This window comes from Crassostrea angulata, chromosome 5 (assembly GCF_025612915.1).
Source record: "Crassostrea angulata isolate pt1a10 chromosome 5, ASM2561291v2, whole genome shotgun sequence".
NCBI classification, from domain to species: domain Eukaryota; kingdom Metazoa; phylum Mollusca; class Bivalvia; order Ostreida; family Ostreidae; genus Magallana; species Magallana angulata.
The window spans coordinates 3,951,031-3,968,171 of NC_069115.1; the positions used below are offsets into that span (position 1 = coordinate 3,951,031).

The following is a 17,141-nucleotide window of genomic DNA, read 5'->3' on the forward strand; positions in this document are numbered from 1 at the left end:
ATAGACCCGAATATTTTTCCCAAGGTGCAGGCAATAGATCATACTGAACTGTTCCCTGCACCAAGGGAAAAAAATCGGGTCTACTGACTGTTCAGGCATTAAATAAATGCTTTATTACCTAATTCCGTTCTTGAGTATTCTGTGTTTGCAAATTTTAATTACTGAAGGTTATACCATTGTGTATTCAGGTCATTGTTAATCAATACCAAGATGATCTAAAAGATAAATTTTCAGAACAGTAGTAAAATAACATAAAAAAGGCATTTTTTAATCTTGTAGCAATTAAACTTTTTTCCAAAATACGTTGTCGTTTCAATAGATCGCAGTCTATTGACCGGCGGTCCAATACATCATAGTCTATTGAACGGCGGTCTAATAGATCGCAATCTATTGACCGGCGGTCCAATAGATCATAGTCTATTGACCGGCGGTCCAATAGATCGCAGTCTATTGACCGACAGTTCAATAGATCACTTTCAAATCTGAATACACATACAAAATAGACAAAAATATTTAATTTGTAATAAAACAACAAAATCCCTTTGATTAGGTAATAATTTCATTTATTATCTAATCAAAAGGATTTTGTTGTTTTATTAGATTAAATATGTTCGTCTATTTTGTTATTTTGTATGTGTATTCAGATTTAAAAGTGATCTTTTGAACTGCCAGTCAATAAACTGCGATCTATGAGACCAGCAGTCGATCAATAGACTTGATCTATTGGACCGGCACTATATTTTGAAAAAAAGTTTAATTGCTACAAGATTATAAGATCACTTAATTATGTTTGTTTTACTGTTGTTCTTAAAATTTATCAAGTAGGTCATCTTGGTATTGATTAACAATGACCCGAATGCATAATGGTATGAAAACCTTCTGTAATTTATAACAGTGAACACAAAATACTAAAAATTAAATTAGGCAATAAAACAATTATTAATGCCTGAGCAGTCAATATACCAGAATTTCCCTCCTTGGTGCAGGAAACAGCTCAGTGTGTTCTATTGCCTTCGGCCGTTGGCCTCGGGCAATAGAACCCACTGAGCTGCCCCGAGCACCTCGGGGAAAATATTCTAGTCTATTGACTGCTCAGGCATTAAATAATTGTGTACTATTTTGCATGTGATTTTCTTAACCATTGAAACCAATCAATCAGACAACAGGTCAATAGACTGTAATCAATATTGGACCAGCAAGGTATTTGTTTCGGAAAAACCAATCAAGGATTCAAATTTATATGTAACGTCGAGCATCTATGTATTGATTTAGAACGCATAATGCAATGAAAACCTTCTGTAATATACATTTGTGAACAATAAATACTACAAATGTAATTAGGTAATAAAACACTTTTGTTTAATGCCTGACCAGTCAATAGACCAGAAAAATTTTCCCATGGTGCAGGAACAGCTCACTTATATGTTTTATTGCCCTCTGCTGTTAGGCCGATGGCCTCGGGCAATAGAACACAATGAGCTGTTCCCTGCACCAAGGGAAAATATTTTGGTCTATTGACTGATCAGGCAATACTGATCTGATCCCCACAGTGGGAGACTGGGGGGGGGGGGGGGGGGTCCTAGCTCAGACGAACTTTATACTTTCTTATTTAAAATTTGAACTTCTGAAATTCACATTGTAAAGTTACTTCCGCCTCGCACTCCCCATCCACTCTCCTCCCGGCAAACATATCTTTATCCCTCGGATCCCCTGGGAATTCTTTCTGGATCCGCGCATGCCATCAAACTGTTGATTCAAAGAAACTATTTATACATGTTGAGTTATCATCTTTTTCAAAACAAGTTTGCATGATTCAGTGAAGAAACTTATCTTTGAAGGACTGACATGTTTATTTTATATAGGCCTATATAGCTTCCTTCTTTATCAGAAAAATTCGGGTTTTTTTTACAAGGCATAACATGTTATTTATGTCTCTGAAGGCATGTAGACTTATTCTAACTGCTATGTCTAAGTACATGTATGACAACAACGGACGGTGGGATTTTTGTAAATGACATTATTGTTGAAATTAAAAATGAACCATAATCATATAAATATAGCCTAAAGTAGATCTACCAGTCTATAAATTGTCCATCTGCATCTTCCAGACGACTTTCTGTAATTGTACCCCGAACCCGATCTTGAAATATACGGTAGCCCCCCCCCCCCCCTTGGTTTTTTTAATGTTCCTTTACAAAATTACCTAAAACTAACATTTATATATTAAAGTTGGTGTGGTTATCATATCTGATTTATAGGCAGTCAAATATAAGCTTTGAAAACATCAGAAATATATTTTAATTTTTTTAATTTGGAATGAATTAAAAATCACTGCTTGTGCAGATCTAGAGCCGGGAGGGTGGGTCAGACCATCTGGAACCAACACCCCCCCCCCTCCAACCAGGATAATGAAAACGATTTGTGTAAGATTCACAGTTAACTAAGATACCGTAAATACTGTAGGCATCGGAATCTCTGCCAAACAAATACATTTCTCGGACCACCAGTCCACTATACCTACACCTTTGGAAACACTGAGACATGCACGTAGCATGTTATATTACAAAAGCACATTAGGGCCGCAGCAGTATTTTTTATTATTTTTTGATAACAAATTATAAATTTGTTTTAACAAATTATAAATTTGTTTTAACAAATTATTAATTTGTTATAACAAACTAATAATCTGTTAAAACGTAATGTAATATTCCATTACGCCAAGAGGCATAACTCGTATCTTCAAAATAGCTACAGATGGAGGATTACTCTTTTGAGTGGGGGGGGGGGGGGGTAAATATATTTAAATATATTAATATATCAAATCAAATATGTATACATATTTGATTTGATTTTCTACAAAAGTGTATTGGTGCAAGATTGTGATTTTCCCTTTAGGTGGCTCTATACACCCACAGTTTATTCCAATTTTCAATAGAAGACCACAAAACATATACTTTATATCAAATATTAAAATGATGATAAGGATACTAATGGTATTTTTAAAGAAATTTTTAATGTTTTTTCGTGTTTTTGTAAAATAATTTTAAAAAAATTAACAATGAACAAATTTAGAGAATTTTTTTTGTCCTTCAGACACCTAAAAAAATATAACACTTCTTAACATTCAAAAGTGTTCTTATTGCAATTTTTTTTAGCATTTCCTCAAAACATAATTTTTCATATTTTCTTACTCTGTTCACAAATCATCTAAAAAAGCTGCTTGATGTTATAAGAAAATGTGTTTTAATAAATGTGAAATAAAAAAATTGACTGAAAATCATTGCAAATAAACACAAAAAAATATTCTAAATTTTATTTGGTATGAAAGTTCCTCACGAGAGAGTTATTGTTCCTAAGTCGAAAGGCCCAAACACCTTGGGGACTGTTCATTTCTGATCATGATCGAGTTGAAGAAAATTTCCTAAATATCATGTTGGGATTATAAATACATACATATTTCATTATAAGTAAATATGTTCGCTTTAATGCAAAACTAAGTCAAATAAATAAAGGGTATAATTAACTAATAGGATGTATGTATCCCAACCTAAGAGAAATTCAAAGTCACCCTTCCATCCCCTTAAGGTGGTAAGGAACATCTGTTGATATTAATGTAGTTTAAAGTATATTATAATTGAAATACTTTCACTGGTTTCGAATTTTCTTTCACAGTATTCAACCAAAAAATACGTTTTAGAAAATTTGGAAAAGTTAAAAAAATGTTCGTCTTCAACGGGATTCGAAATCATGACCAATAGGTTTGTAGGGAATCAACTAAACCACTGCACTACGCTGTAATATGTCGATGATGGGAAAGAAACTATTTTAAAAAATATACTTGATTTTATTAATTATTTCGATAAATAATATGACACTATATGAAGGTGTCATATACCACATTACTTGTAAGTAAAGAATTTTACAATTATGAAATTAAATCTATTCATTTAACAAATTTTTCAAAAGAGCGGTCACCCACACAACTCGCCTCGGTTTAAATCAGCCAGTACCGGAACTGCATGCTTCCAGATTTACTTTTTAGCGTACTCCGTCATCAAAAAGTGGTGTATAGAGCCACCTTAAATCCCCAACTTTAATATTGGAGTTTCCAACTTTTTTGTTTGAACAAATTTCTTGTACTAAATATATAACGGTATACATTATTCAGGCTAACTGTGCATAAACTTATAGTTGTATCTGTCTGAACTAGAAGTTTTCATATCAATATTATAATGTAATAATATATATCTAAATGTATACAGTAACAGATATCAAATATCGAAATGATTTTGAATCAAATAAATGTTATCTAATATGTAAAACAAGAGGAAACGCCCGAGAAATTACTTTTGAATGTTGTTCGTTTGATTTTTGTGCAATTTAGCCTTGGATCATTTAAAATTGAGCAACTTGTGTTCCGTTCATAGTGATATTAAGACTTGAAAATTTGAACACAACCATCACCATGCAGTGTTCAGATTTTATGCCTATCAAATTTCAAGGTCATATCAAAAGGTTAAAGGTCAAATGTGATTACATTATTTAGGATTTTTATCAATTTTCACATCCGTCAAATATACTAATAATCTCAAACACACGGTCAAATTTTCATCATTATTTTAAAATGATTTAATTACCGGCTGGTCATGACAATCAGTCAATCATACTGCTAAATTTTATTCAAATTTGAACTATACAATTTCTTTTTAGATACCTTTAAGTGTTTCAATTTTTCGTCTAAAAAGATGATTTACAAGTGCTATATTCTAACATTATGTTTCATCAGAAATTATACCTAATTAGCTACCAGTTAGAATTTATTTAAGTGTCTGTAAGTAAATAAAAAGGTGTCATGTACAAAAACCAGTACAAACATTTGTCATATCTTAAAAAGTGACTTATTATGTAAGTACAATATCAGCGCTTTTCCCCGTTACGTATATTGAGTTCTTTTAATATTTATCAATACTGAAATAAAGTTAAAATGTTGAAACAAGTGAAAAGCTGTCAATGTGACAGCAAACCGGGTTTTCTTTTTTGTAAACTCTATCCATAATCCATGTCAACCCGTATCCAGTGAAATGGAGTACCCTATATGCAATATTTTGCCAAAAAATGACTAAGTTCAAAAGCTGGTATTTTTTTCATAAATTATCGGAAATCAAAATCTAGCAATATGCACACCTCTAATATATGTACAATTGATCTGCAAAAGAACAACTTCCCATCTTGAAAACTGTAGGAGGAGTTATCCGTACAATCCGTAAAAACCGAAACGATGCTTAACAATTTTTTTCCTGGAGGTGACATCAGCATGGACGAAATCTCCACACTTATTCGTGATCTGAAACGTAGAAAAGCTCCAGGAAAAGATTTCATCCAAAACGAACACATCATTTATGGTGGCTCAGAACTAAAACTCTGTTTGCTTCATTTATTTAACTATATTATTAAATCTGGCCAGATCCCAGATTCTTGGAAAAGGGACATTATTGTTCCCATACACAAAGGAGGTAATAAGCCAAAGAAATCCCCAGATAGCTATAGACCGATAGCTTTATTCCCTTGCCTTTTAAAACTGTTTGAAAAGATTTTACTTACCAGGATCAAAACCCATGTTCTATCCTCATCCGACTTTCCTAACACCCAGCAACAGGGATTTCAACCCAAACTCGGCTGTCTCACTGCCCCTTTTAACCTTCAAGAAACCATTTTCCACAACATTTGCATTTCTCGATACTCAAAAAGCATTTGATACTGTCTGGAGGCACGGTCTAATGTACAAGCTTCATCGTCTTGGAGTTTCTGGACGGTTATGGACTCTAATTGACGACTGCCATACTGGTACATCTTGCTCTGTCGTGGTGAACTACACTAACTCTCTTTGGTTCCCTGTCTCACAAGGAGTTCGCCAAGGAGGCATACTCTCAACTTTTCTTTATCTTGTGTTCATCAATGACCTTCTCCAAGAAATTCAAAGTCAATGTTCAATACGGGAATCTACAACATCGCTAGCTCCAACCCCATGCTTGCAGACGATATATCTTGCATCGCCTTGACTCCTGTAGCCATCCAAAACATCCTTACCACCGCATATAAGTACTCCACAAATTGGAGATTTAAATTCAATGCAGATAAATCAAGCGTTCTTAGATTCTCCTCTTCATCAATTCGAAACCTGTCGAATCTCTCATGGCTTCTCAGAAATGAATCTGTCGAATTATCGGAATCATACAATCACCTAGGAATCCTCCTGCAATCTAAACTGGTCCATACCGAAAAAATCGAAAACGGATGTAGAAAAGGGAGACAAGCGTATTTCGGTATCAAAATACGGGATCATCTTAATCCCGACACTTTATCCCGACTGTATAAAAAAGTTGTCCTTCCATCTATTCTCTACGGATGCGAACTCTGGTGCGACCTTCGGCAACGAGATCTCCAAGCACTCAGCACGCTCCAACACTTCATATGCAAAAACGCTATGGGCCTTCCAAAAACTCTCTTCGGACTTCTTCCCATATCATCCGAAATTGATAAAAGAAAACTTCTTTTTTTCGGTCGATTATGTGATCTAGACACTAAAACCTTTACCAAACAGATATTTCTACATCGACTGTTTTCCTACCTACAATCCCCCGAACGCAAACAACTTGGCTTTATTCACGACATCATTGCTCTCATGCTTAAATACAATCTCCTTCAATACCTCACAGTTTATCTTCAAGTTGGCTATTTTCCCCCGAAACTTCTATGGAAAAAATCCGTAAAAGAAGCAGTAACGAACTCTCATATTGACTCAAGACGCCATCGGATGTTTTCTGACCCAGATTTTTACCTTTTCAGTAAGATAAACGCAGGAAGACCACCTTCTGCTATATGGAAAATCCCATCCAATGTTTTCGAAATAGAACTCTGTAAATTTATTGTTAAATTATGGACACTTCCTGAAATTTCACCGGAAATTTGTCTTATGTGCAGCAACAATTTTACCAACGTCTTTGAGCACATCTCCACCGTTTGTCCATGGACGTCTGCATTTCGAGAAGCTTGGTGGGATACCGAAACGTCGACATCTCTCTTAGTGCTGAACTCAGTGGTCTCTGTACACGTGACCTCTACCTCTTTTTGCTCGGGTCGAGACTTATCTCAAACATTACAGCTAACTTTGATTTACGCACCTTGCACATCCTCAGCTTCCGCTTCTTGAGGGACACCGCAGCATGGTACAACCGATACCTGTGTTCTATTCAAAACACGACGTAAATAGTCAAGAATAGTCAAGATACTTTTCTACACTGTGCACATTGTTATAGTTGTAGTTTACATCAAGTCATACTTAAATGGACATCCCCATGTATATATGTTTCTGTTTTTGTTTTCTTTGTCATTTTGTTTTCTTCGATGCCAAGTGGCAATAGGGTAATATAGTTTTTCTTTTCTTGTGTGTGTGTGTGTGTGTGTGTAATGATTTTTGTATATTGTTCTTTGTAAAATTTCATGCCACAATCTCCTAAGGGAGGAAATAAATAAAGAACATATTTTTGTTTCGAGGAAATTTCCAAAATCGGTATACACACACAACTTTACTTATGTCTATGCAATGTTAAATAAACAAAAAAATTAGCTTTCTTTTTTCAAATATTGTACCCGCGAGATCCCAGAAACTGTAAGTGATCAAAAGAAAAAACGTTTGTGGATGATAGATATTTGGTTGAAGATATGTTCGACGGGTTTCATTTTGTCAACAGTCACTTCCAGTTCTCACCGGAACCGTTAAAACAAATCAAGTTTTAAATTAATTTGGCTGTTTCTTTTTTGACTGTTTTAGTTAGACAATAAACAATGATATACATTCAGTAAATGTACAAGAATTAAATTTTAATTTTCATTGAGCACTTCCGTTTGTCCGTTTCCGGACCCGAGACAAAGCCTTGTTCAACGAGATCTCAGATTTGGCAGAGACTTAAACAACCAAACTTTGAGGAAAGATAGACCTACGTATGTAGATATCTTTAAACTATTTCTTTGTTTTTGATGAAAGTAGTTTCTATAAAAAAAAAATTGAGATCAATAATACATGTATTATGTAATACAAGAACGGAAGACCTTTTTGTTGCTATCATACACGGTTTTTTTTCCAAAAATATACGACACCTTATGATTCACTGGTACCTGAAATGTTGAGAGAGACTCACTGACGGATGGGCCAAAAATCTTATCCCCCCCCCCCCCCACAACTTGTTGCATGGGGTAGAATGTGTTCTTTATCTCTTCTGGGTTTTCAAACATTGGTGACAATAAAACAAACATATGGTTATCAGGTACATTACTGATTCCAATTTATTGTCAACAAAATAGTGTGAACTTGTACAAAATTATGTAGGAATATAGTGTCTGTAATATATGTACTAGACTTCATTGTAACGTTTTAGAGATAGTCTTGGCACAATGTTCATCGACTGTAACTCCTGGAACAACAGTTTACAGGCGTACGGCATTTTGAGAGTGGAGACATGACGTGAGGATTTACAGAACTCGCACCAGCCCGAGTATCCCAGGAGTCCACATTCTCCGCATACGTCCACCTCAAAGGCGTCGCTAGATATCATCAGTCTCTCCAGTAGCAGCATGCTGTAAAGGAATCAACACTCACTTCATGGTTACTTCAATATTCCATGATATTTGATGAATATAAATCATTATGATTTTTAATACCACAAGTTCTTTTTTCTAAAATTCAGGGATACTTTTTTTATTATCAGAAATCATTATAATATTCCCCAAATTCTTAAGACTGTGATCATACAATAATCCATATTTCGCAAACATTGTAAAATTATGTTTGATAAACTTGCCTTGCACCATAACCAATGAGACAATCTCGTTCCATCTCTCCCAATCTCAGACCTCCATCTCGAGATCGCCCCTCTGTAGGTTGTCGAGTCAGTACCGCTCTCGGTCCCTTGGCTCGAGCATGCATCTTGTCTAGAACCATGTGCTTCAGTTTCTGATAGTATATGGGGCCAAAGAATATGTAGGCCTCCAGCGGCTCCCTAAAGTTCAAACAACAGTATTATATGATATAAAATACAAGTACTTGTGATACTACTTTTACCTATTATTGTAAGTATTCATGGTGAGTATTGCAGAACATTTGTACATAAAAACCAGGCAGCTTACCCAGTTATTCCTGAGGTTACAAAGTCCTTGCCGAGATAATTAAATCCATGTTTTACGAGATCCTCTGATAAATCACAGACTTTGTCTCCCCCAAATGCTAAAAGAACACAAAACTTAAGAATGAAAAACACAGGAATTCAGAGTTTCTAACAAATCTCACTAAAGTTAAAGACATCTAAACAATCTCTCCTCATTTATGATATTTAACAAATGTTTGTCACTGATTACAGATAGATGATCATCGTACAATAAGCCTGTCTTGTGGCTGGCTGAGGTGCATGTTTATGTTTGTACCAAACAGTTTTTGAAAATTCTTTAAGCATTAAAATTTTCAATAATTTCTAAGCTGCACCTTAGTTTTTATTTCAAGATTCAAGAAACCCTTTAACAATTTCTATACTGTGTTGGTACACCCAGCAAAGTTTTGTTTATCAATGCACAGATTCAGAAAATGTTTCCAGGAGGGCTTCTAGGAATAATTTGTTTGTAATGAGTAATGAGTTTTGTAGTAAATTTTCCAGGGAATCCACAGATGTCAATCATTATATTTTCTGTTATTTCCATGTCACAGAGAAATAATACTATCAGTTACCTGTTCCGTAGTGGAATTTCCCTTCCAGGACCCCGGCCTTACTTCCCAACAGTTCCATCAGCTTACCGACCGTCATTCTGGACGGGTAACCATGGGGATTCATTATCTACAGAATAAAACAAATGAATGACTGTCATTCTGGACAGGTAACCATGGGGATTCATTATCTACAGAATAAAACAAATGAATGACTGTCATTCTGGACAGGTAACCATGGGGATTCATTATCTACAGAATAAAACAAATGAATGACTGTCATTCTGGACAGGTAACCATGGGGATTCATTATTTACAGAATAATGACCGTCATTCTGGACGGGTAACCATGGGGATTCATTATTTACAGAATAAAACAAAAGAATGACCATCATTCTGGACGGGTAACCATGGGGATTCATTATTTTTAGATTAAAACAAAAGAATGACTGTCATTCTGGACGGGTAACCATGGGGATTCATTATTTACAGAATAAAACAAAAGAATGACCGTCATTCTGGACGGGTAACCATGGGGATTCATTATTTACAGAATAAAACAAAAGAATGACCGTCATTCTGGACGGGTAACCATGGGGATTCATTATTTACAGAATAAAACAAAAGAATGACCGTCATTCTGGACGGGTAACCTTAATCACAGTATTGAACATTAACATTATCACTTGCAATGTGAATAGATGGTCAACAAACTACCTATCATATTTACATGTATTTTAAAATACGGAATCAGATGTTTTTTTTGTTATAGTACTGTTATTTAATAAAAATGTATGTAATATCTGATTATTTAAGCTTTTACGTTTGAATATGTTCCTTTATCTTAAATCAGAGCTCTTCTTTTCAAGGAGATAAAATCTATATAGTCTAAAAACAGCCCCAACAATCCAACACTTTTATGTAACCTATTTGAAACTACTCAATCTAATTCATACTTACAATGTCTGGACAAATACCCTAAAAGGAAAAGTGAAAAAATAATAATCATCTCAAAAGATCACTTTTGAATGCAAATAGAGAAGAGATAATGCAATTCTTCTTTGACACTGTTCTCAATTAATTTTACTAGTTATTTCTTTATGTTATATTAATCAGATCTATATAATTTTACAAGTCATTTCTACATGTTATATTTACCAGATCAGTGAATGGCATATCTTCTTGTGGGACAATTAATCCACAAACACTGCAGAAAATTAATAGAATAGAAAATAAAGCTAACATCCCTAAAATTCAACAAGAAGTAAAACAGCTAATAAAAGAAGTTTGAGTATGAAGCTATTTCAAAAACTTGTTCAATATTATAGAGAAATTCATATCAATAATTTTAATCAACTAAATAAATTTACATTTTACACAACACCGTACATTACCCATGAATAACTTAGGTAAAATGAAGTAAAAAAATTACAAAGTAATTTAAAACCTTTAAAATATAAATCAAAAACACTGATAATCAAATAGTGTTTAATGAATTGCATTTGTGCCTGTAACCTGTGTAAGGTCTGTACTTAGTTTTTAGTCAGTAGATATTCTGTTGTGTTGCTAAGAATCTCACTCACCCTTTTTGACCGTGTCTGCTGCTGAATTTGTCTCCAATCTCTGGCCGACGCGTCTGTCGCTGTAATATCTTGATTAAGAAAGCCTCCTCGGGATTAGACGAAATCAGCACCTTCTCTATGTAACAGGCCTCCGCTCCTTTATATCTACATGTGACAGCAACAACAATCTTTATATATCATTATTTATATTCTGGTATTTAGTTTTATTCATTGATTAAGAAGTTAAGAGCTCCAAACACTGTCATAATGAAGACTTCTCTAATTACAACTCCTGAGATCATATATTGAAGAGATTTCATAACTAACTAAATAAATTATGTGATAAACTAGGCCGCTGTATATTATGTCCTCTAGGGTTATACAATGTATATCGGTAAATATATAGATGGGATTGATGTTAATATGTTTTACGGTGTGACCGCTGGGGCAAAGGCAGAAGGAACTACACATCTCTCATCATTGTGAAATACAACCTGTGGACTTGCTCCAACCTTAATCTTTGTTTTTTTCTGGTATACTTTTACACCCGCCAGGAACCATAAAACATTTATTCCAATTGTCCCTCCCTAGACTAAAATACATCATCAAACCAACTACCACTAATCATTAATTAAATATAAAACAGAGTTATTAAAATATTTTTAAAAATACAAAGTCGTTTGATTTTTTTTTAAGCAATACAATCATGTACTATGATCATTCCTTTACTTTTTAATAATGCTTGGGGAAGAACTGATGAATAAAACCAGTAAACAATAAATTGCTTGTCAGTGTTATTTCTCTTTTGTTCCTTCAATGTTGTTATCTGAATTTTAATTAATTCTATCAATTTTTTTTTTTAATGTTTTTATTTTTGTATGCTATATATGCTTTTAGACATGTGCCCTCCCCTATCTGTGTGATATCCCATTGGCAATATTATTTTAAGGTTTGACCGAATGCAACTAACATATAGAAATTTTAAATGTTTACTGTTTTTTTTTTCACTTACCAAATGACGTGGTTGTATGTAGGTCTAATAAAAATAAGACGTTTTTTTATGCAATTAATTAAACTTGGATCTTGGATGTGTATCATCCTTTTTACTAAGTCAAAAAATCTATCAAAACAAAACTAATCAGCCGAAGAGTCGCCGTTAACACTGAAATAGCGAGTACTTACACCACCTGACACCATTGCAATACTTGATCCACCTCTAAATTTATCACCAGAAAAATAGCCTGAGATCACTATGACATCATACCTAACTTTCTTTTGCTCCCGACAGTTCTCGTAAATTATTAGATAAATTCAGGGAAGGAAATGACATCATTTAAGTATTGAATCCTTATTTTTTGACAGATATAGTCTCATAACTGCAACGGTGTGTGAATAAAAATTGAATAACGCGCGTTAGCACGTTATGAAAATTTGTTTGCACACACCGTTGCAGTTATGAGACTATATCTTTAAAAAAATAAGGATTTAATGCTTATATATACATTTTTTTACCTTCTTGCGTTGTATGCAAATGCGAATTATACCTCAAATTACTGTATTATCCTATGGGCAAGTTCAAATTAATGGAAGAGCCACAGTAACAGCCACAAGCGTGATCTTTGATTTTCGCTTGTGACGTTGTATTTATCAGCGATCAGCGTTTGTGACGTCACAATTAAAACTCGTGATTTAACCTTTTAGTACCCTGTCTGTGTTATGGTGCTATATCTGCAGTAGCTTTAAATGCAAAATATATGTGGAATGAAAATATATGTCAGCAAAAGTTCAGATAGGTACAGGGTTTTTTTACGTCAGCATATGTGTTGCTTACTATAGTGTTTTAAAAGATTTTTTTAATTGCTAAATGAAAAAGATGTATGTGATTTACAGGCAAGGATATTCCTTAGAAACGCTTCCTGTTCCACCGTGTTTTTATGCACCACAAAGGATTATTGGGATATGTAAAACCTTTTCACGTGGCCTCATAAAAATTTCTTTGAACAATGTGCAGATCCCAACTCGAATGTCCTCCATTTGTACACATTGTCTATGGTGCTTGCTTCATGAGCGGCGCTTCGCGCCTTCTCGCTGCGCTCACTATTACTTACGTGATGGGGACCTCCCTATACTCTGGCCCCTAGGGTTATATATAGAAGGGATGTTATTACTTAAGTTATGGGGACCACCCTATACTCTGGCCCCTGGGGTTATATAGTATACACCCCTGCGAATGTGTTCAGAATGTTTTCTTTATCGTTGCTAAGTATGTAATAAATCCAGAGGTGCTCGAATGAAAGTTCACAAGACTTCACCGAGATTTGTTCAGTTCCTGTGAAATTTCGAGCGGAAGTATAAGTGTTTGGATAATATTCTCAAAATACGTAAGTACTGGTTGTTTTTCATATCGTATCCTACTTTGGTTTATGTTAAAACATGAAATTCTTTTAATAAGTTCGTCTTATTTCACCATTTAGCGGTTTTTTATATTAAACGATAATATTCAGAACAGAGTTATCGTTCGTGTTCAACCACGTGTTGAGTGGTTGAAAATATAAACATTGCTTGGCTTAATAAAATCATATCCATGTTTGATGCTTGTGGTGTGCAATACCATGTTTTAAAAAAAATAATGGATGTCTGTTTTGCATAAAAACTTAGTATATCGAGTCATTTTCAAGGCACATTCTGCATAAAATTGTATACTCTGTTTCACTATTGATGCTATTACTAGGTCAGGCGCGGATCGAAAATTAATCCTCAGGGGGGATCTCTACTTAGCATGTTAATTGTTGCAACAGCTGACAAAAACTATTTTTTGTATTGTCACATTTATTTCTAGAACACATTTTATTCACCAATTAATGAAGATAAAGTTTAAAATCAATAAATCTCTAGATTTAATATTTGACTACTATAGTACATACTTGCCAACTGACCCGATTTCGTCGGGTCACACCCGATTTTTCAACCCTTCACCCGATTATTTTTTATGACCCGGCGGGTCCTATTAGTACTTATAGATTCTATGAACTAGACTATAAACACGAGGCAAGATTTTTACTGCAAAACTGAAAGGGTCAAATAAAACCACGTGGTCTAAAATTTAAATGACAATAACATTCGCAGGGGTGATATAGAAGGGATGTTATGACTTACGTGATGGGGACCTCCCTATATACTCTGGCCCCTGGGGTTATATATAGAAGTGATGTTATTACTTACGTTATGGGGACCACCCTATACTCTGGCCCCTGGGGTTATAAAAGTGATGTTATTACTTACGTTATGGGGACCTCCCTATACTCTGGCCCCTGGGGTTGTATATAGAAGTGATGTGATTACTTACGTTATGGGGACCTCCCTTTACTCCGGCCCCTGGGGTTATATATAGAAGTGATGCTATTACTTACGTTATGGGAACCTCCCTATACTCTGGTCCCTGGGGTTATATATAGAAGTGATGTTATTACTTACGTGATGGGGACCTTCCTATACTCTGGCCCCTGGGGTTATATATAGAAGGAATGTTATTACTTACATTATAGGGACCTTCCTATACTCTGGCCCCTGGGGTTATATATAGAAGTGATGTTATTACTTACGTTATGGGGACCTCCCTATACTACCGCCCCTGGGGTTATATATAGAAGTGATGTTATTACTTACGTTATGGGGACCTCCCTATACTACGGCCCCTGGGGTTATATATAGAAGTGATGTTATTACTTACGTTATGTGGACCTCCCTATATTCCGGCCCCTGGGGTTATATATAGAAGTGATGTTATTACTTACGTTATGGGAACCTCCCTATACTCTGGCCCCTGGGGTTATATATAGAAGTGATGTTATATTACTTACGTTATGGGGACCTCCCTATGCTACCGCCCCTGGGGTTATATATAGAAGTGATGTTATTACTTACGTTATGGGGACCTCCCTATACTACCGCCCCTGGGGTTATATATAGAAGTGATGTTATTACTTACGTGATGGGGAGCTCCCTATGCTACGGTCCCTGGGGTTATATATAGAAGTGATGTTATTACTTATGTTATGGGGACCTCCCTATACTATGGCCCCTGGGGTTATATATAGAAGTGATGTTATTACTTACGTGATGGGGACCTTCCTATACTCTGGCCCCTGGGGTTATTTATATAGAAGTGCTGTGATTACTTACGTTATGGGGACCTCCCTATACTCCGGCCCCTGGGGTTATATATAGAAGTGATGTTATTACTTACGTTGTGGGAACCTCCCTATACTCCAGCCCCTGGGGTTATATATAGAAGGAATGTTATTACTTACGTTATGGGGACCTCCCTATACTCTGGCCCCTGGGGTTGTATATAGAAGTGATGTGATTACTTACGTTATGGGGACCTCCCTTTACTCCGGCCCCTGGGGTTATATATAGAAGTGATGCTATTACTTACGTTATGGGAACCTCCCTATACTCTGGTCCCTGGGGTTATATATAGAAGTGATGTTATTACTTACGTGATGGGGACCTTCCTATACTCTGGCCCCTGGGGTTATATATAGAAGGAATGTTATTACTTACGTTATAGGGACCTTCCTATACTCTGGCCCCTGGGGTTATATATAGAAGTGATGTTATTACTTACGTTATGGGGACCTCCCTATACTACCGCCCCTGGGGTTATATATAGAAGTGATGTTATTACTTACGTTATGGGGACCTCCCTATACTACGGCCCCTGGGGTTATATATAGAAGTGATGTTATTACTTACGTTATGTGGACCTCCCTATATTCCGGCCCCTGGGGTTATATATAGAAGTGATGTTATTACTTACGTTATGGGAACCTCCCTATACTCTGGCCCCTGGGGTTATATATAGAAGTGATGTTATATTACTTACGTTATGGGGACCTCCCTATGCTACCGCCCCTGGGGTTATATATAGAAGTGATGTTATTACTTACGTTATGGGGACCTCCCTATACTACCGCCCCTGGGGTTATATATAGAAGTGATGTTATTACTTACGTGATGGGGAGCTCCCTATGCTACGGTCCCTGGGGTTATATATAGAAGTGATGTTATTACTTATGTTATGGGGACCTCCCTATACTATGGCCCCTGGGGTTATATATAGAAGTGATGTTATTACTTACGTGATGGGGACCTTCCTATACTCTGGCCCCTGGGGTTATTTATATAGAAGTGCTGTGATTACTTACGTTATGGGGACCTCCCTATACTCCGGCCCCTGGGGTTATATATAGAAGTGATGTTATTACTTACGTTGTGGGAACCTCCCTATACTCCAGCCCCTGGGGTTATATATAGAAGGAATGTTATTACTTACGTTATGGGGACCTTCCTATACTCTGGCCCCTGGGGTTATATATAGAAGGAATGTTATTACTTACGTTATGGGGACCTTCCTATACTCTGGCCCCTGGGGTTATATATAGAAGGAATGTTATTACTTACGTTATGGGGACCTTCCTATACTCTGGCCCCTAGGGTTATATATAGAAGTGATGTTATTACTTACGTTATGGGGACCTCCCTATACTCTGGCCCCTGGGGTTATATATAGAAGTGATGTTATTACTTACGTTATGGGGACCTCCCTATACTCTGGCCCCTGTGGAGGTCCCTGAGTTGTGGGCGACTGTTGGATTGGATTCATTGTCACAGTGGGCATCCATTTGTTGACAAGCACCTGCCGGTTTTCCATTCTCTCCCCTGGTCAAACAATCTCATAACATTATTTTTAATTAGTGATCTCATTCAAATATTATTATCATATGATATCTTATAAGGTACCATTCTACATTTAATTCCTTTTC

General features: G+C 35.7%; 1 protein-coding gene across 7 annotated transcripts in view; it reads right to left on the reverse strand.

Annotated features, from left to right (window-relative positions):
- Positions 1-17,141, reverse strand: part of LOC128183106 (DNA-directed RNA polymerase III subunit RPC2-like) — a 58,367-nt gene that overhangs the window by 21,102 nt on the left and 20,124 nt on the right. The window contains exons 22-30 of one of the 7 annotated variants that reach the window (XM_052851981.1): positions 16,919-17,037; positions 14,724-14,734; positions 11,335-11,478; positions 10,910-10,958; positions 10,712-10,729; positions 9,776-9,881; positions 9,184-9,280; positions 8,859-9,056; positions 8,318-8,634 (exon numbers count right to left, since the gene is read on the reverse strand). The exons of 3 other annotated variants lie outside the window; for them this stretch is intronic. In XM_052851981.1, coding sequence (XP_052707941.1) covers positions 8,412-8,634; positions 8,859-9,056; positions 9,184-9,280; positions 9,776-9,881; positions 10,712-10,729; positions 10,910-10,958; positions 11,335-11,478; positions 14,724-14,734; positions 16,919-17,037 — 965 coding nt within the window. In that variant the 3' untranslated portion in view covers positions 8,318-8,411. Of the gene's footprint in view, positions 1-8,317; positions 8,635-8,858; positions 9,057-9,183; positions 9,281-9,775; positions 9,882-10,218; positions 10,360-10,711; positions 10,730-10,909; positions 10,959-11,334; positions 11,479-14,723; positions 14,735-15,107; positions 15,119-16,907; positions 17,038-17,141 lie in introns of those variants that run through there. 3 more of the 7 variants (XM_052851979.1, XM_052851978.1, XM_052851983.1) reach the window with 3 other exon arrangements.